At 45.9% G+C, this 20,502-nt stretch overlaps 1 protein-coding gene across 3 annotated transcripts in view; it reads right to left on the bottom strand.

Moving 5' to 3' along the window:
- ARID1B (AT-rich interaction domain 1B) overlaps positions 1-20,502 on the bottom strand; it is a 346,830-nt gene that overhangs the window by 63,298 nt on the left and 263,030 nt on the right. For all 3 annotated transcript variants that reach the window (XM_087817708.1, XM_087817709.1, XM_087817710.1), the window contains exons 6-7: positions 17,205-17,294; positions 1,902-2,081 (exon numbers count right to left, since the gene is read on the bottom strand). In XM_087817708.1, the coding sequence (XP_087673834.1) occupies positions 1,902-2,081; positions 17,205-17,294 (270 nt within the window). The remainder of the gene's footprint in view (positions 1-1,901; positions 2,082-17,204; positions 17,295-20,502) is intronic.

Raw genomic sequence — 20,502 nt, 5'->3', positions numbered from 1 at the left:
GAGCCGCTTAGGTTCAGTGCTCTTAAACTAAGGATCTTAGTGGGCAACAATTCCAGAAAACTGAGGAAGTCCATTATTCTATAGAAATTATCCCCCCGTTACTAACTCCTATGTGTAAGCGTTTCCTTAGTTCACAAGACTTGTCAGACAGTCCTCCTCCCCCTGTGAGAACAGCAGGGGGCGAGGTTGCAGGAGTGAGTTATTTAAGAGCAGAGAGACCAACTGAAAGCTCCAAGAAGCCTGTGAGTTTCAGTGGTTGAGTCTTAGGCCTGCAGCTGGCTACCCCCAGTTCTGAGACCAAGGCCCTGACCATGTCTGTTACATTCTGAGCAAAAGCCCACACTTCCTGTGCTGCTCACAACTTATCATCTGCTTTCCACTTTCACTAACATTTTCTTCTTTTCACGACAGCCAAAGAAACTCAGTTGTGATGACAAGCCACCATGCCGGGCAAGGGCGCAGCAGGTAGCAGCCTCTCTCTCGGAGAAGTAGTTCATGGTCCTGTCCACTGGGACGTAAATTCTCAGGGCTCACTGCAGTTAATAACATGGAAAACCATTCATGATGCAGTAGAAAGGGGATTAGGGAAAACCCCAGGTCATATCCACTCTGACCACGTGCATAGACAGGCAGGAAGGGGCCACGAAGAAAGCATTATGTGTGGGGCCTCTCAAATAATTTTCCTAACAGAAACAGTTGGCACGTAATAGAATAAAGTGTAAGGCAAGGAAATGAGGTCACCCCAGTAGTACTGAAGGTACTTCAGAAAGAGATCTTTAACAAACAAGATAAGTCAACCTTCAAACTGCAAAATGCTATCAAACACCCGGGAAAGCTTTTCTGAGAAGCAGCAGGTAAAGCTGAGAAGGTGCCTGGGTCCCCGCGCAGCACTGTGTGGCTTGTGGGCACTCACTCAACAGTGATGATTCGCTAAACCATCAGGTGCAAAGGCCTCTGGGAAATAAGCCTTGCACGCAGCACACCTGACTCTGTTGGGAGGTATAAACATTTTACACAGTTCTCTAGAGGGAACTCACTATCTTCACTTAGAATAGTCCTGGTATTTTCAAAAGTGAGGAAACTCTGGGAATGTTGCCAGATTATCGCCTTCTCTCTAAATTACCCATTAATGTCTAATTCAAATAAACAAAATATAAAAAAGGTGCTAAATTCAAATGCCTTGCTGCCAAAAGTGACTTAGGAAAAAAAAAATCTATCAGGTTTAAAACCTTGATGAAACGATTCTACAGTATATGACAAAGCAGACATTGACTTCCAGGAAGGCGTATGTAAACAGGGCATTTTGGGCATGAGTCCACTTATTTTTCTACTCTTACCTAATTTTCCTCTTTGAAAGATGTGTCCATTTCAGCTTTGTCTCGTCTTCTAAGAGAGAGACAGAGCTACTATTTACCTGATCTAGTGCTTTGGAGACAAACTGGGAGAAAGAAGATTTAAGGGGACGACATCCTTCTGAAGAGTGAGCATATTATTGAAAAGATAATTACACGGAGGAGAGGAGGGGGCAAAATCAGAATTCAACATAACAAAGCCCAAGTTTTAAGTGAGAAACTTTGAGGACAAGGCCTGTGTCTTTCAACAAGCGCTTAGAGCTCCTTACAGAAACCAGGATTACACCCTTGTTAGCAACGCGTGTGGAGGCTCTTACTGCAGGGGCTGAGGCACGGGGCTTAAAGAAGGGGTGCTACAGTGCTTCCCATCATGGCGGGCACCTAACAGCCTGTGGGTTTGCATTAACCTCACAAATCCGTCAGGCAACACACCACGGGATCTTAAAAGATGTTTACAATGCTCAGATCTTAAAGAGCTAACACATCAACAAAATTTCTACAAACTACTGCAACCCACTCGGAACCATGTTTTCTCTTTTCTTTTTTTACCTTGTGGTCCATACTGGCTCATCTGCGGACCATACGTCCCACTTGAGTTGCTCTGCTGGAAGCTGCCGATTCCAGGGTGCATCTGGCCTCCAGGAGAGGGGTGAGGCGACATGGAGGGGCCTGTCTGCTGAGGTCCATACTGAGACATCTGAGGGTTTCTTTGTGTGCCTGCCATAAAACCTGGGTAGGAAATAAACGGAAACATCAATGCGGGTGACAAACATGGGCATGGAACTGTGTGGCAGGTGGGTGGGGAGAGGGTGACATCGAGGAACATCCCGACCTGGTGTGGGGGCTTTGGAGAGCCTCGTGGGCCCTCACTCGGAGCTCTCATTGGAGCTCCTGGGATCCCCGCAGACCGTGGACCTACACTAGGGCAACGAGAGGAGGCGGGAACGGCCAGTTCCCCTCACCTGTTTCAGGTGCGGTCCCCACGGGCAGCGGGGCGCCCTGGCCGCAAGCTCTGCGCGCTGGGAGGCACCTGCTGCGCTGTGCGCCCCGGAGCGCTCTGCGCCCCTCGCTGAGCCCCCCCCCCAGGCCGGCGCAGCGCCCCGCACACAACTGTCCCCCCCGACCTCCCGGACCAGCAACGCGGCACCTGGATCCTCAACGGCGCAGGCCTGTGGGCTCCCAACTCACACTCCCGGGGGGCGAACTGGGAACAACGGGTGGGTTGGGGTGTACTTCATACCCCAAAGCAGAGCGGGGCCCCCTCCTGCAAACCGCGCTGCCTGTGGCCCCCCGTCCCCATCAATGGCACCGCCACCCACGCAACCGCTCCGCCAGGACCCCGACGCCGCGCCTCGTCCTCCCGCCCGCTGGGGTCCTGCGGGCTCCAGGCTGGTGGCGGCGCCTCTGCTGCGCCCCCCCAGCCCCGTCCGGGTCCCCCCACCCGAGAGGCCGCCGCGCGGGGTCTCCCCCAGCCCACGGCCCACTTTGTTCCTCTGGATCACCGTCCTCAAAGCTGCCAGAGCGATTTCTCAGGGCCTCGGAGAGAAGCGAGGGGGCGTCTCCCTCGCGCGGAGCCCGTGGAGGTTTCTGCGGGTCCCGGGGCGCAGCGCGGCCGCGCCGCCCTCACTCGGACCCGGTTCCCACCTTTCTTCTCCGCACAGCAGAGCCACCGGCCTCCCAGAAGCTACGCGGCTGCTTCCACTGTGGGTGCCCCCCCCCGCCAGCCCGCAGGGCACCCCCCCCCGCCGCCAGCCTGCGGGGCACCCCCTTCCCCCCTCTCACGTGCTTTCCTCCACAGCACGGTCACGGCCTCATTTCCCTCGTGTTTTCCCCGCTCCCGTCCACCCCTCTCCACTAACACACAAGCCCCACGAGGGCAAACACCGCTGTGCTCGACGTTACATCCCACCTGCCCGGCAGAGTACTTGGCACACGGTTGGTATCAAGAGGCACCGAGATATCAAAACATAGGCAAGAATGGCGACTGAGCTATGGAATCTCATTTAGACAAAGGGCCCCCAAATCAAGGCACCCTCTCAGAAGCGCCACCGTCACCCAGCCGGCGCCCAGCACAGGCCATGAGAAAACCAGCCCCGGGCCCAGCGCAGGTGAGGCTCCAGGGGGGTGATGGCCGAGGGGGCTCCGCAGGATCCAGGGGGGCCTGGAGCAGGAGCTTCCAGTCTTATGGGCGCGGGAGGGGAAGGCCTGTCTGAGTCCAAGGTCAGCGGAGCCAGGGGGTTACCAGGGGCAGGGCCTGTACAGAGATCACGGTTTACATCCCAGGAAAGAAAAGATCTTCCAACACTGCTTCTGTCTGAAGAGACAGACATACAGTACGAGAGCTGCTCCTTATTATCCGATTTCATTTATTTATAAAGATAAGCCTTGTGAAATTGAGCTCAATTGGCAGCTTCCAGACATAAATCAGCAGAGAAAATGTTTGCTTTTTCAAATCTGAAAACAAACAGAAATCAGAGCACTGAAATTACTAAAAATGAGTGCATCTTAGGATGTTACATGAAATATTTATCCAAGCTTCACTCTAAAATTCTCGAGAGTTTCACAGAGTCCTGTTTAATAAAAGACGTGTTTCAATTCCGTATAGCCTGCGTGGCTTCTCTTTCAGAGAATGGCTCTTTCCTCTTCACCACGTAAGGAAAACACAGGCCCTTTAAGTAGCACAAAACATCACTTGGACCACGGAAGTGTCCGCGCTGAAGGACTTACAACCTCTGATCGTATTGTACACTCTCAGTTATTGCTGCCTCTGGGACACTGACTACAGGCCTCAGGCTTGTTCAAATGAGTTCTAAGATTCTACTTAGGCAAAGCTATTTATTTCTGTCCTTAAAAATACATACGCCGTGTTCCACCTGAACTACTGCTGGCACTCTGCAGAAAATCAAGGATGCGAGAAGGATCTGAAAAGTGTGGAGCTCACAGCTAATTCAAATGGAATGTGTCTCAGCATCAAATTCCACATCCTGGAGACAAGGTGACATGGGGCATGGAATCTACCTCTGTCCATAGAAAATGAAATGTGGAAAGCTAATTTTTTCTCTGCACGCTTTTGCAATGGCACCACTTATAGAAATCCTGTTTTATATTTTCAGTTAGATGCACCCCTTTCCAGACAGGCCCTAGGAAATATAATGGCCCTGACTCCTTTCCGAGCCACACTCATCTAATGGCAGCCAAATGGAACAGGGGCCTGGATTACAGTCTTGTCTGTCACCAATTCAGAACCTAGCAGGAAAAAGAGACACGTAAATAAATATACTGCAGTGTGTACTGATCAAATTAGCAGTGTGACTAATTTAGGCAAATCAAAAATCATTTGAGTCTCAGTTTCCTCATCTTAAAACAAAGGTGAGGCTGCTATGAGATCGACTGAGATACAAGGGAAAGGGCCCTGCACCCGCCACAGGACACACGAAGGTGAGAGATTAGGGTGTAATTCTCTGGTTTATAAATGGCCACGAATAGCTTTTGACTCCGGAATACCTCACGCATTCAGAGGCAGTCTCCAACCAGAATGAACAGCTAGTTTTCATTCCTACATCTGTGTTTTATTTAAATATGTGGAATCCGCGTCACTCCAATGCTTATGTAGCTGAGTAAAATTCCAAAGGGTTCAAAACCAGACATCCCTACCTCCTACCAGTGATTCCTCTCACCAAAGGCACATGGTTTTTAATGTGCCCGCTCAGAGGTATTCTATAATTTGCGTATGATTCTGTATTTCACTTACTGTGAACGAAGCTGAACATTTTGTTTAACTGCTGTTTTTATTTCCTTTTCTAGAGCTGCTGATATCAACTGTCCACTTTCCTGGTGGCGAGGCTATGTCTTAACTCTAGACCGCAGGAATCCCACGAAAAAACACATCCATCATGGACAGACCCGTATTCTTAAAAAGATGAATATTCTAATAATCTAAACAAACCGATGTAACGTTAGAAGAGAGGTTAGCTTAAGAAATACTTCTACTTTTCCTCCTACACATTACAACAGTGTATTGAGCTACTTGGTGTATTACGAAATTATACGCCCCAAGTAAATACCTAAAGTGAAAAATGCAAACTGGAAAAAAGGACCAACTTAGGTAATTACTAGGAATATGACACAGGAGGACCCACCAAAACCTTAGAAACTCCATATGAAAATGTGACTTATAGACTGTAGCCAGAAGTCTATAGGTTTCTGTAAACGAATTTACTATTTCTGAGCCCCTCGCTGCATGTGTACGCCGCCCCAAACTTGTGCTAACACATCCCAATGAAGAGGCACGTTCCCGGAATGAAAAGCCAGAGCCTCCCTCTAGGAAAAGGCGAGCGAGCGGAAATCACCCTCCGAGAAGAGGCAGCGGGAAGCACCGCGTGCCTGCTGGCGTCAGACGCCTCTCTCGGGTACGAAGGCAGGGAATGCGCGTCCTGCTCCCAGTCGGCTGGAAAGCACGTGCCCAGCGCTCTCCCAAGCCAGAGGGCAGCGGGCAGGGCACGCACAGGCCTGACTACTGCTCTTTAGTGACGCCCGGGCCCTCGCTCGCTGTGCGAGTTCTGATCTAAGCTGTCACGCCGGTAACAACGCACAGTAAAGTCACACAAATCTTCCAGCAGCTCGCCCAATTCTACTCTGGCTCTCAGGAAACTGGTAGAACAAGAACGCATAAGAAGGGAAAAGATGTGATCCTCGCCCTGGGAAGGCTAAGTTAGTTGAGTAGAAACTGGAACTTACCAAGCAGGAAAAATGATGAACTAAAATGACAAGCCCCGAACCAGGTGCCAGGCATGTGCTGGACGCCAACGAAACACTGAGCCAACCGTGTCTGCCCAACAAGTAACTGGAAGCAGCATGTGAGGAGCACATGCAAACTAGAGCCCAGGTGCTGTGGGGTGTTGGAGGACTGATTCACACTGGGCGAGGGGGTTTCCTTGAAGAGCCCTCCTGAGCTGAGACTCGATGGTGGGTAGGAATGGCCCAGAAGCCTCGAACTAGACGGCTTGGGAGACTGATGGAGACAAAAATCATCTGACTAGCAAGGTGGGCGTCACAGTGTAGACTCTTGGAAGCTGAAGTTCCTGCATTTGGCTAAGTCCCAGCAGTCACTGGGCGCCCTTTACCTGGTTAGCTCTTTTTAATGGTTAAACATCTGGCCATTTTCTAGAAGGCCTCCCCCAGCCCAGCTACTAAATGCCAACACATCACAGGACAATGCCGCATCCCGCCTTCCCACCCACAAGCACCTACACCCACGCCCCATCCTTAACTTAGCACATCAAAGCCAATTAAAAGCAACTGATCTACATAGTCATTATAAACAAATCCCACTTTCCCTATGGTAGATGAAATGAGTGCAGAATAATTCTATGCAGGTAAAAGGAGCAAAACCTCTTTACTGGACAAGACAGAGATAGAATTTATTTTTAGAAGTACTTCAAAAATTCTCAAAAAAAAATAAAATAAAATAAAATTATACTTAGTTGAAAAGCAAACTTAGGCCTTAAGGCCCATTTGGGGGGTTGATACACAGGAAAATAGAGGGAAGCTCCATGGATGCAAATGGGCAACGACAATGTCACAGCCCCCAGAGCTCACTGAAGGAGTAAACAACCGCCAATGAAATGCACCCCTAACTTGAAGGGCAGCAGAAAACTGATTTAGAAAGAAAGTCAAATAAATAAGGAACAAAACCAGAAAATTTCAGGAAATTAAACTAGAAGGCATTTTAACATGATCTTAGCCTTCAACTGTATCTCCTTTCCCTCTTTATGCAAGACCACAAATCCTGCAGCCTAAGTGTTAAAGACGTAAACTTTTGTCGGAAAAGTAGTGAAGCCCAAAGCCCAAAGCCCAGTTCATCGACCCATGAAAAAGGAGCGCGCGAACGTGCCAGGGTAACGGAGGGCAGGGAGCACAGAACCACCACACCGTGTGAGTTCTTCCTTCAGGGCGCCTCGCAGCAACCGGCTCCTGCCCTGTCAGGACGCCAGCACGGCACCCAGGGCCCACAAGCCACCAAAAAGCAAAGTGCGCCTTTCCTGTGGCACATGGACAATTTACTTTCCTGGTGGCATCTGTTGAAAATCCACAGAATAACTGCCTGTTTCTTCGAGCTAGCCCAATGAAAGATGCTTCCCCACTCGTGGGAACAGCGGTCCCACGCCGCACCACTTCAGCAGAGGGGCCCCGACTACACACAGGGGTTTCTCATCACAAACAGGTGTCAGAGTCCGTGCAGAGGAGAAGAGACGTGAAAGCATATTCTTGTTACATCTGAGTATCTCCAGCGTCTATCTGCTACCTGCGTCTCCTCACACGAGTTGCTCTGAGGGGGACAGAAACTAACGGCCCGTTCAGGGTTGTGACCCAGGCCCCCAGTGTTCTCCCGGCTGTGCCATCAGGTGAACTGGCAGAATGGCCCTCTCCTTCCCTGCCACCAGTGTCCTAGTCGGAGGCACCGAAGACAGTACCTAAGTTCTGCCTACTGACCCCACAAAACCCTCTCAGCCTCTGACATCATCTATCATTGGGAAAATGAGAGTCGGGAGAGGGCAAAAAGGACTGTCCAGATGGTAGATGGGGGCAATATATGTGGCCTTTCCTCACACAAATCTGTGGGGCTTTAGCTACAAAAGTCCGCTTCAGTGCAGTGCGCAGACACAATCGTATGAATGTCTCTATGCACTGGAAGAGGCATATATATATATATATATATATATATATATATATATATATATATATATATATATTTTTTTTTTTTTTTTTAATTGATTTTAGAGAGAGGGGAAGGGAAAGGGAGAGAGAGATAGAAACACTGATGAGAGATCGATGGGCTGCCTCCTGCACGCCCCCTACTGGGGATTGAACCCCAAACCCGGGCATGTGCCCTGACCAGAAATCGAACTGGGGACCTCTGGGTTCAACTACTTTTTTAAAGGATTTCTACCCACATCTCACCTGAGTCATTTGGGCCTGATGCTTATGCTTAATATTAATATTTGCACAGTGCTTTGTATTATAACTTTCGGGCGGGCACAGGATTGCATTTGATTCATGTGACAAATCCATGGGACACTCCGATCCTCAGTTTACCTGAGAAAGCAGGGATTTAACTAATTGTCCAAGGTCACAAATCTAGCTAGTGGTAAACGCTGAGCCCAAATCGAGATTTTTTGGTTCCAAAACTCCTTGAAGATTAGGAAAAGCATGTACTATACGAGGTACTGGAGTAACGAAACTGAATGAGGTTACATGGTCCTTGCCCTCACAGAGCTCTAGTTGGGGAGAAGGTTCAACTGTCAGTCCCAGCAATGGGTCCCAAGAGGTACCCGACTGCACAAGGGTGGCAGGGCAGCACCATTCGTGACAGGTGAGGCTCCATTCATCTGTTCACTCAGCAGACACAGACTCAAGCACCTCGCAGGTGCCAGGCTATTGAGAACACTCAGGCTTAGTAAAGGTAGGCAAGGGGACCCCATGTCAAGGTAGGGAGGGGGTTGAGGTGTGGGTGGCAAAAGGGTGGGAGAGAAGAGTTTATATAAATACCCTCAAAGGGGTCCAGAGAGGATCCCTGTGGCGGGAGACTGTCATGATGACAGGGAAGACCAGGAAGGGAGGCTGGCGGGCTAGGGAAAGGCCCCTGACCGAGCTCATGGTGCAGCCCTCTCGGAAGGCAAAGGGAAGGAAGCTCCTCGAGGCCTCTATAAGGGGAATGACACAGTCTAATCCATCTTCTGGAAAGAACATGAGGACGCAGCACAGAAAGTGGGCAGGAAGGGAATGAAACTGCACAGGAAGGATACTGGGAAGTTGGTGAAGGTACCATAGTGGCCCAGGCCAGGGCTGTGACAGTGGACGCTGAGGAAGGAGATGTCTGCAGACTGTGATGACTACTGTGGGGGGAGAGGGGAGAAGAGGCACCGAGGAAGCCTGTAGCTGTCTGGCTTGGGGAGCTGGGCAGACAATGGTCTCTCCCTGAGATCCAGACCGACGGCATAGGAGGAACATACTGTTACAGACAAGTGTCCGTGATGTGCAATGTGGAATTCACCCGAGACCAAGGTGACTCAACACCCTCACTGAAGAATGATGGGCCAGTTACAAATGAGTGTGAACTACTAAAAACAAGCTTAAATTGGCAATTCAGAAAATACTGCATATAATAAAATTAACAAAACTATGCTTTAAAAATTTTTAAGATTTAGATTGATGCTTTCTCAATGAATGTAAATTGACTTTTATTGTATGTGCTACTTGTTTTCCCAGGTTTTTTGTGACCAGATCTCTCAATAATAGACTTAATAGGAATTTAACGATAACTCTAATACAAGTCCTACACTGCTATTTCCTTCATCAATAGCTTTGGCTTGGTCCACAATCCAGCCCAGAATGCCGAGGCTGAAGAAATTAGAAACAGCTTCCTAGATATTCTCTCTTGTATACAGCCTCCCATTTGAGTTCATTTCATCTGTCACTGATTATTAAAAAAGGGATCCTCAATTAAGAGCAGAGGCTAAATTAATTGCATCTGGGGGTGGGGGGTCGGTTCATCAACGCCTTAACACACCAAGCTGCGACGCTGACGCACAATACACCAGGAAAGGGGTATCTTTTCTCTTCTGACAATGCCCTGTGCTGACAGGCAGCATCGTTTTATTTAGTTTCCTGATGCTATAAAGAAGACCACCTTTTTAGACAGGGGTAGTTAGAAAGGTAAATTAAGAACATGGTCTAACAACCAGTACACCCTGTGAAACACGCTGGCACCTGCGGATTTACTGTCCTACTTAAGACAGAATCCAACAGAAAGAAACAAACAGCTCCTGTAGACGGTAAGAACAGAAAACCTTAAACCCTAACTGTGACTCCTGAACAACTACCTCGGTGGTCTCCTTCCTTTCTATACAAACTTAATCTGTTCTCGACAATTAAGGAGTTAGGTCAATTAAGATACTCAAAAGTAATTTTAAAAATTTCAAAACCACCCGGCCAGATGTGGTTCAGCGGTTGAGCATCGACATAGGATCCAGGCGATCGGGGTTCGATTCCCGGTCAGGGCACATGCCCGGGTTGTGGGCTCGATCCCCAGTCAGGGGCGTGCAGGAGGCAGCCGATCAATGACTCTCTCATCATTGATGTTTCTATCTCTCTCTCTCCCTCTGCTTTCCTCTCTCTGAAATCAGTAAAGATATATTAAAAAAAAAAATTTTCAAAACCAATTTTTGGTGTAAAAATGACTATGAAACCAGCAAGTAGCATAAAAAGCCTTTCAGCCCAGCTGGGCGTGGCTCAGCGGTAGAGCATCGATCTAGGATCCAGGAGATCGGGGTTTGATTCCTGGTCAGGGCACATGCCCAGGTTGTGGGCTTGCTCTCTCATCGTTGTTTCTATCTCTCTCCCCCTCTCCTCTCCTCTCTCTGAAATCAATGAAGATACATTAAAAAACAAACAACTTTTCAAAAAACTTCCATCTGACTATTCCTGGGTTATACAGAGCATGGTTTTGGTGGGTGGGGGGGGTGCCTGGAGGTGGCCTCTGGACAATTCACTTAGTGCGAGACTCTCAGTGTGAGGCCTGCAGGGCTGTGGGAATGTGGGGGAATCTGGTGCAGAATCAAAATCTCTAGAGAGAAACACTTTATACCACAGCAAGTGGCCCACAGAGGAAAACCAGAGGAAGTGGTATTAATGCCGTAAGCCCTCATAATGAATTTAAGAACGAGCGGTTTATCCTTTGGTTGTTCTGTGCTCTGAAGAGATCTGCAACTTCCGAGTGGCGCGAAGGCGGACTTGTTTTCCGCCGTCCAGCTCAATCTTTGTTGAACCTACTCCACGCAGGCTCTTTTGCAGACACATGGCTGTGCAGTATAAACAAGATGCGCTCTGGCCCCCCAGAGCTCAGGCTCGTTTATAGTGAGACCCTGGAATTATTTTAAGAGAATGTTTTTCTTTGCCCTTGGCATTAAAAAGTAACAGAAAGATTTGCCCTAAGCAAACAATGCCTAGAAATTTGACGAGGAATTCTATTCAGACTTTGAAAAAAGGCTAAAATACAGCATGAGAGTAGGAATGAAATTCTACCAAGGCAGTTAACACATGCAATCAATAGAAGAAAAAAATAAGAATAATGAAGACTTAGTCAATCAATCAATCTACGTAACACACTTAGTCTGAAACGTCACACTTCTGAAGTGCAGAAGTTCTAATGAACCTTTTTATGGCGGCACAGAACAGACTGATGGCCAGAGGGGGACTGGGTGAAAGAGGTGAAGGGATTAAGAAGTACAGACAGGTAGTTACGAAATGTTCACAGGGATATAAAGTACAGCACAGGGAATATAGTCAATAATATTGTAATAACAATGTATGGTGCCAGGTGGGTATCCGAAATATCAGGAGGATCACTTTGTAAAAGTATATGGTTGTCTAACCACTAAGCTGTACACCTGAAATTAATACAAAATAATACTGAATGTAAACTATAATTGAAAAAAAAAAGTTAAAAGAACCCATCTACATGCCTGACCCCACCCCATCTGCTACCCACTTTCCCTGGATATCACTATGTATATTTATAAAAATGGAGCTACTGATAAATATCACTGCAAAGATCATATTCCAAACATGAGAATTTTGTCACTCTTCTGACACACAGCTGTGAAGGAGTGAGTGTGGTTTAAATTCTTGACATGTATGAAACTGCAACACTTGCTTCTGTTCTCCTTGTCCTGCAGCTACCGGGAAAATCAACGTCCGGCTCCCCCGGCTCGTCGGAGGGCGCTCCCCACACCGCGATCCCGCGCACCTTCACTGCAGCTGTTTAAACAGGAGGGGGCGGGGAGGCTGTCACGGAGGTGGACAGGAATGGAGGTCGGCCGGGTGCTTTCATTAATTCTGGGAGATCTCACTCAGGACACGCCGTGCAGACCCCACGGTCACAGCGCGGTGCCCAAGAACCGCCTCCAGCCACAGAACACATCTCCAGCTCATCGCAGCCCTGCAGCGGCGCCGTTCTGCTTGCGGTCGTGTCCAAAAGGGAAAGTTCTTAGTGGCTCTGCTTCCAGCATATCTCAAGGACTAATTAAATCCTCATTACTACCTTCTAATTATTCAAATACTATGGGATTACACTGAGGAAGTCCCTGCTGGCGCCCAGACGAAAAGGGTTAAATAACCATGTTGGTTTTGAGAACCAGATCTAGTTCAGAGCTTCAGGAAACCACCAGCACCAACATGCATATTTAACTAGACACCACTGTGAAAATTAAAAGGGAATTCAATTAAAAGGTTTTCAAAAAATTAATTCTGACCTCTCTACATCTGTCCAAGTAAATAAGCCTTCTTGAAATGGTTTCACCTAATTGCTAATCCAATAAACTAGAAGGGCATTCGCTAGTTTCATTAAGCTTAGCACTTTACAGGGGTTAAAAATGGGATCATTTTGATGTTAATAATAATTATACTTATTTATCTACTCCAATGACTCGTCCATATTCCCTCCAAAACCTCTTGGAAAACAGAACAACACAGCCACAAGCCGTTTCCTACTGCTCTTTTCACTTTTTAAGAAATATGTGTTAGATTAAGAAATAAGGACAGAACTAATCTAAACCTGTTAGCCACAACGTTCTTGTAACATTTACTCAGGGTTAGGGTTATGCAACACTTAGGTGGCATGATTTATACTCGGTTTCTTCGGTGAGATGCTACAACAGCAATTCTTTATGTCATTCTATGAGGTCTAGAAAGGTTTGTTTTAAAATAGAAACCAATGGTAAATGTGTCACAGGATCCTGAACCAAAGTCCTGTCCTTTTTCCCTAAAGAATTTGAGCTAATTTTCTTTGTTCAGTTAGTAGGCAGTTCCAGAATCACATAAAATGCAGACAGGAGAGTGCAAACCAAGCTTTACGTTGGAAAGTAGATAACAGTATAGAGAAGACAATACTACAGAAAGAGGCAATAAATACCCAAAGCACTTCCCTGCTCTTTGTCACCCATGATGGCCACATCCATATTTACTTGCACATATACTTTTATAGATGGAAAATATAAAACTACAGGAACTCAGCTATTTTCACCTATATATAATGTGGGGAAATGGATTTGTGACTCATGTCCTTTGACAAACTCAACACCAGATCCACTGCATGAGGAGGTCACTGAACTGGAGACGGGGTGGGGAGTGGGGCTGGGGGCTGGCGGCCATGAGCGCCCTGCTCTGGGGACCGGGCCGGTGCACTGCCTCTGCTCTCAGCCTTGAAAGAGGTCATGGCCTTGCAGTGGCCAGTGTGGTCCAGATCCTGGGGCGGACTCAGGTGGGCAAAATTCTCCTAAACAGAGTACATAATTTTAAAATAAATGTTCTTCCTGCCCGGCCGGGCGTGGCTTGGTGGTTGAGCATCGACCTGGGATCCAGGAGGTGGCATTTTGAATCCCAGTCGGGGGCATGCAGGAGGCAGCCGATCAATGAGGACTTTGTCATCACTGATGTTTCTCTCTCCCTCTCCCTTCTTCTCTGTGAAATCAACAAAGATATATTTAATAAATAAATATACGTTCTTCCTGAGTGGGGACACAAGGACAAGTGGGAAGAAATGACAACACAGCTCCTTGAGCCAGGAGGAACTGAGGCTCGGGGTAGCACGTCAGCACTGCTGTCCCCCAGGGGGACTTTGGGGAGGACCAGGAAACCGCTCCTCCAAGCGCAGGCTGCATCTCTTGCTCTGTGCAAGTGTTTGTGGACAAGCGAGTTTCTAGATTCTCTGCCATTAAAAAAAAATGTATATAATTGTGGAATCTTACTCAATCTTATTATTAAAACAAAGTGAGTATAAAAAGAACTGTTCAGTTTGGTTATTTTAGAGCTCAGCAGTACCAAAGGTATGTTCTCATCTTGTTTGTCAAGATCTCCGGGGTCTGAGGAGCAATACATTTTTTTTCATAACGTGTTAACTCACCAATATGTTTCTTCCTCTCTGCTTCTTTCATCATTTTCTTAAATGGGGGGGTGGGGTGGATATATAATTGTAAAGGTATTAATTAAGTTAAATTACATCCCAAAACATGAGAGTCAGCACTGGGGGATTTTCTAACAAGTGCTTTCTGAGACTGACTTTGCACTGTGCACACTGCTGGTACACATGATGGTAAATAAGCAAGAAAGTGTTTGCATTATTGTATCAAAGCATTAAAATGACTGTGTCATTTGCCATTAAAATACCTGATCAAATGTCATTAGGAGCTAACATTTCTTCCTAGATTCTAACAAATAACAAAGCAATTTAAAAAAATTCTTGCTATTCAACATTTTTTTCACTGTAAAAATATACATGGAAATGCTATAACCCTGTTGTTTGGCAGCTTCTGCCCCTCCCAATTACAGTCTACATTCAACAGCATTCTGCATTAGTTTCAGGCATATAGCCTGCTACCCAGTTTTTAAGGAAATTTAACTCCTACATGGCAAAACATCATCCAATAGTCATTCTGAAATAGGAAGTTTTCCCCTTCGGGGGATTTCTACCAATGCAAGGCACACAAGAGATGCACATAATGTCCCCAGCACAGTCTTTCAGAGAAAGTCTGGGGAACATGTTCATGAAAATAAATTTAGATTTAGCAAATTATAAGATTTCTATTTGCTATTTGAAGGAAATGGTTATTGTAACAACTCAGATTGTTATGTCTCCATTATCAGTTACCAAAACTACACTATACATAATAATCAGAAGAAAAGAAATAATAGATACATCAACCTAGAAGTTTCCACACAGTGACATCAGAGGGAAACTCTTCTGCATTGCTAATATATTCATCTGAGTTAAAAGTTTAATTTAACTACATTTCCTCACTTTTGTGTCGCCCATGACATTTGGTTTTGTACATTTTCAAATTTCTTAAACACCTCTCAGTTGGAAAGGGTTGGGGAAGGCACTGTTGAAGGATCTTGGAGGGGTTTCTCCTTAGATCTTAGAGACAAAGGTTAGAATTTAGTACTTTCAAATAAGGTGCCGCTTGCCCTTTAATACACAAAAAAGGGTTCTCCTCGTGGGAATGATGCGGCAGGGCTACAGCAGGGTTAAGTGAAATAACGAATGTCTCCGTCCCAGCTTGGGTCTGGCCTGAGCAGGCTCAGTGCAGGATGCTTTTCTCTCCTCCCCGCCCTGGGAACAGAGTAGGTGCAGCCCGTGGCCAAGAAACGAGCGTGGGGAGAGCACGCCCCGCTTGGCCTTGGTGCGCTTTCCCTGAACGTCTGTAATGTCTTCCAGGCGAGTAGTGACGGATTTGGTATTAACACAAAACAAACAATAATAGAGAGGATGTGAGATGCGAGCATGATTTATAGGAAGCCCCAGCGGGAAGTTTCAAGCAACAAATGCACACATCGCACAATTACGAAAATATATGACAGTATCGTTAGAGAGCAGCGGTTCCCAAAGCACAGTCCCCGGAGCAGCAGCAGCGGCAACACCTGGAACCTGTCAGGAACACGGGTCGAGTGTCCCACCTCAGACCCACTGAACCAGGGACCTGTTCTCCAGGAGATTCCTGTGCACCCCAAAGCATGGAAACCATCACTACTCCATTATTAAAACATACTGCAGTACCTTGATAAGGAAATGAAAGTATTAACTATACACTAAATGATAATAAAAAACTTAAATATGCAAAGGCATTAGAAAATGAAAATTTCACTTTATTCCTACCAGTCATTTCAACACAAGTGATGTGTAGATAAGGCTAACCCATCTTTTCACTGGCATTACTTTCTAAGCAACATGCTACTGAGTTTCTAAATGTAAAATAACTGAACCTTATAATCTAATTAGTAGCAAATCATCACCTGTATAACTCATATGGAAATAAGTGTAAACATTAGGGGTCAGGAACCTTTAAATATTAGCTCCTGACGTCTGTCCTGTGGGCGAGTGTGAGAAAGGAAGGGGCCTGAAGGAAGGCGGGACCTTCTGTGGGGCGGGAGGGGCAAGCCTGACTCACAGGCAGCGGGAGTGACTGGGCCCAGCATCAGACGTGCTGTAGGCTTGGGAACCCCCGTCTCCACTAATCTGGATAAAATCAATGCACCACCACCACCAAAAGTAGTTTCACTACTGAGGGAAGAAAAACAGACAGAGGTCAACAAATGAAGGCCAAAGGGAGTACTATATGGAGGTCAACACGCAGAACTGAGCTAATGGTCAAGGGGGTTGCCTACGAGACAACCTGAATGTTCAAGTGCTTCAGGAAAGTTCTTTTTCTGGCTCTGGCACTAACCAGCCTCTCAAAAAGAGGATGTCATAGGAAGATCCTCTAAGGCCCTCACTTCCTTTACCTATAAATTGAGGTGAGTGGACTCCATGATCTTTCAAGGTGACTCCAGCTCTAAGATCTGGTAATTTTATAATACAAGGTCTTACTATGTGTTTAAAGTTTTAGTATTAAATATCATGGAACCAATAACTGATCAAATCAGATAAACACACACACACTCTAACATTTTACTCATTAGAACCACTGCCGAACTGAATAGCTAACAGTCATTGTTACACAGCTAGCTCAAATGTCAGACTACAGTCCTGGATAAACTGCTTCATGCTGCTACTAGACACACACACATACGCTTTGAATCTTGAACTGTGCTTTGGTAAAATTCCACCCCATCTGCAAGAAAGCATCCTTTTTTATCTGTATTTGTTGTTACATGTAGGTTCTCACTTATTTCGTTCATCTGATGAGGAAACAATGCCCTTTAAAATTATTTACAAGGATATAAACAGGTAAGTAAATTCACAGAAGCCGAATGTACTCAAAAGGCAAAGGTATGGAAGATATGAACTTGAAGACCAACCTCTCTCCTGTGGCATTGGTGACTGGCTCAGGGCAGGATGGGAACTCGACTCTGCCTGGCTCCCGGGTGGCTGAGGGGGCATCTGACTGCCTGTAAAACACAGGAGGGGAAGGAGGATGAGGACCCTTTGCATTAATGCTGCAATTGTGCAAAACCAACACACAGTTACATATTTATTTCATCTTTATGATCACAAAAGGCATGCCCCCCCCACATGGAAAAAGACAGAGCTCAAAAAGCATGATATTTCACCCCTCCTGTGTGTAAAACAAAGAGGAAACATGCATAAACATATTTAGCAAATGACCTCTAGAAAAGTTCAATTTTTACTGGATGAGTTCCCAAACTCACAGACAAATCAATTAGTGGCTGCAACCTCCTGGCACACGCTTCTTCACTGCACTTAACACAATCCAAGCCTGCTGAACTGAACTCACCCCCGAGTCTAAACTAGTCTGTTAGTGGGCAGGCATGATAGTGGCCCACAACTTGTCATTGTTAGTATTTATTCAGTGTAGTAATAGTAACCACTGTCTTAAAAACCTTTATGATTAATAAGAGACTTAACATAAACTTACAAGAAGATCTCCATTAAAAACATAATACATAGGACTACGAAATATGCTGTATTTCCTTCTCACTAGAGAAGGGAATTCGATTCTGCATCTCTCTTGATCTTCATGGCTAATAAAGCAACAGCATCTATTCAGCACCTACTTGATTTCCATTTAATTAACGTGTGATGTTTGTCTTTTCAAACTATAATAAAGCTCCTCAACAGAGGACTCATGTCTTTTACTCCTTTAATCCCTCCATTAGCATAACAAATATTTAATAAATCTGTTACTTAATGGCCCTTAATCTAAGAATATGAATTAAAGAAAAAAATACTAATTATTTTATTAATTAAGAAGAGACAATGAGTCATGTGAAGGCGGGAGACAGGATTTTTAAATTTAAGACTCATCAGAGGTACTTGACGATCTCAACTCACTTTCTGGCTCAGAGGTTTGGGTTTGGATGCATTTCTAAGGCTAAAAATGTAGAATGGAAAAGGCAGTTGAGCTTAGCACAGTCTCAAGGCATGAGCTCGTGTGGCATGAGGCCCACGCTGCTTTATCTTCTAACCTCCTCCCCTCTGCTAAAATAAACGGGAAAGACAGAAATAGACATATGTATGCATCTCGCTGGTACGGAGTCGTGATCTTGCCAGATCAAGCTCACAGCGGCTTTGACACCACAGAACCGTCCCCTCCACAGCTGTGGACAGTGCTGAAAAGGAACACAGGTGAGCAGAGAAGGAAATGAACATACTGAGATCACCACCAGTGACCCTGGTGAAGGTCAGGGCGCAGAGCCTGGGTTCACAGGGAGCCACAACCCTGCCGTGTCTGCATCACCGCACCAGGCAGTCCAGACCAGGGTCCCAGAGTCTCTGAGGATCGCTAATTCTAGTAACAGTTGTATCTGTGACAGCCAGAGAGGCAGGGAAATGATCTTCCATTTAGATAATAGCTAGAAACAACTGTTAAAATATAACCATAAATTCTCAAATTGTGTTTAGGAGTTTAGGCTTCTTACTTTCAGAAAAGAATGTACAACTTAGGAACGTAGTTCTCAGCGCTTCTGGGTTCAGCTGCCCCTCTTGTCCTCAGCTAAAGTGAAAACCGAGACCTGAATTTACTGCCACTGAGAAACGCTGCTGGGACCACCGCGAGTTACCCCTCCTAAGTCAGAGCCAAACTAGAAGTATGAGCGACCTAGACAAAGTGCAGAGCTGGACCATCCACTTACTGTTAGGCATGTGTAGTAAATTAGCATTAATACCAACTAATTAAAGGTAAAGTAAAAACACTTCACATTCTGGATGAAACAATTTCAAGGGTAATCTCTGGTCACCAACTTGGCTATAGACACACAGAAGTTGCCATGTGTCTGCTCCGGGTCATGTGCTCCCTATGAAATGCCCCAAGGCCCCAATCTAGAGTCCATTTAGAAACGGAAAGCACTCTGCAGCCAAAGCCTGACGTAAAACGGCTGCACTGGGACGGTAAGTGCTCACATTGTAATAACTGTTTCTGCGCAACAGGCTGGGTGCAGAGACTCAGGACAGTGAAAACAAACAGGGATTCTACGTTAACAGAGGACACCGCCCCTTACGCTGTGCACGCCCAAGGCACTGCTCTTACAGACAATTCAACCGAAATGAGAAAGGCTGTTAGAAACCCAGGTCATGACTCCACCAAATCCTGCCATATCCACATGGTGCTACTGGTTGCTGGACAGTTCTAAGATAGGCATCTCTTCAGAGCCATGAGAAAACTCATTTACTAAATCCCTTCTTTAAAGAAACAAACAAGAACCATTCGTGGTAAAGACACATTGGCCCAAACTGTTTCAAAGTCCCCATTTGCTTTTACCCCCATCTTTCCATGAAAGTTCCATAGTTCCTAAGAAATCACTTCATTTTCCATAAGCGTAGATACAGGCCAGTCAGAGCGGTTGATGAGTCAGAGAAACACGATACTGAAGATTCATTTGTGTCCACCTTCCATGTGAAGGAGACGACTCAGGGCCCTTTGCACCAACCGAATCAAGCAAACACTTCCGAAACCGTGGGTTTTTATATGACATATGTTTGGCATAAGTAACAAAGTTTGGTAATTATTTTAAAAGGGAATATTGCCACGCACAGCGAACAAACCAACTTTATGAGGAGGCTCTAATACCGAAACAGTTAAAGAAAGCCCATGCTTCCCGCGTCTATGTCTGTAAAGATGTTAAGCACAACGGGAAAAACCACAACGGGAGAAACCCATGCTGTGTGATGGAGCAAATTTCACCACTTTACACCTACGTATTCGTTCTCCAATGACCACTTACTTTCTACTGTTGACTCTCAGCACAGGCCTGTACTTTGATTTTTTAGAAAAACTGATTTTCCTGTTCTCCAATGGCCATGCATATACAGCAGTGTGCAAGGTTTTGCACAAACTGAAAATGAAACATCAGTAAGTCACTTGGATTTGTACTTTTTGCTGACTTTCATGTTTTACTTTTGACTCTCAAAACAAGTCTATACTATGAATTTTTATTTAAAAAAACTTAGTTTTAGACTTAGAGAAAACTTATAAAAACAGGACAGGGAGTTCTCTTATATCCCTTAGCCCATGGCCTCCAGTGTCCTTATCGTGTGTAACCATAATTACATTATCACGACGAACTTAACGGTATGATATTGTTAACTAAAGTCCTTATTTGAATTTCACCAATTTCCCACTTAATGTCTTTTCTCCAC

This window comes from Miniopterus natalensis, chromosome 5 (genome assembly GCF_054644295.1).
Source record: "Miniopterus natalensis isolate mMinNat1 chromosome 5, mMinNat1.hap1, whole genome shotgun sequence".
NCBI classification, from domain to species: domain Eukaryota; kingdom Metazoa; phylum Chordata; class Mammalia; order Chiroptera; family Miniopteridae; genus Miniopterus; species Miniopterus natalensis.
Note: the sequence above shows the minus strand (reverse complement) of the source record. Positions and strands in the feature narration are given on the sequence as shown.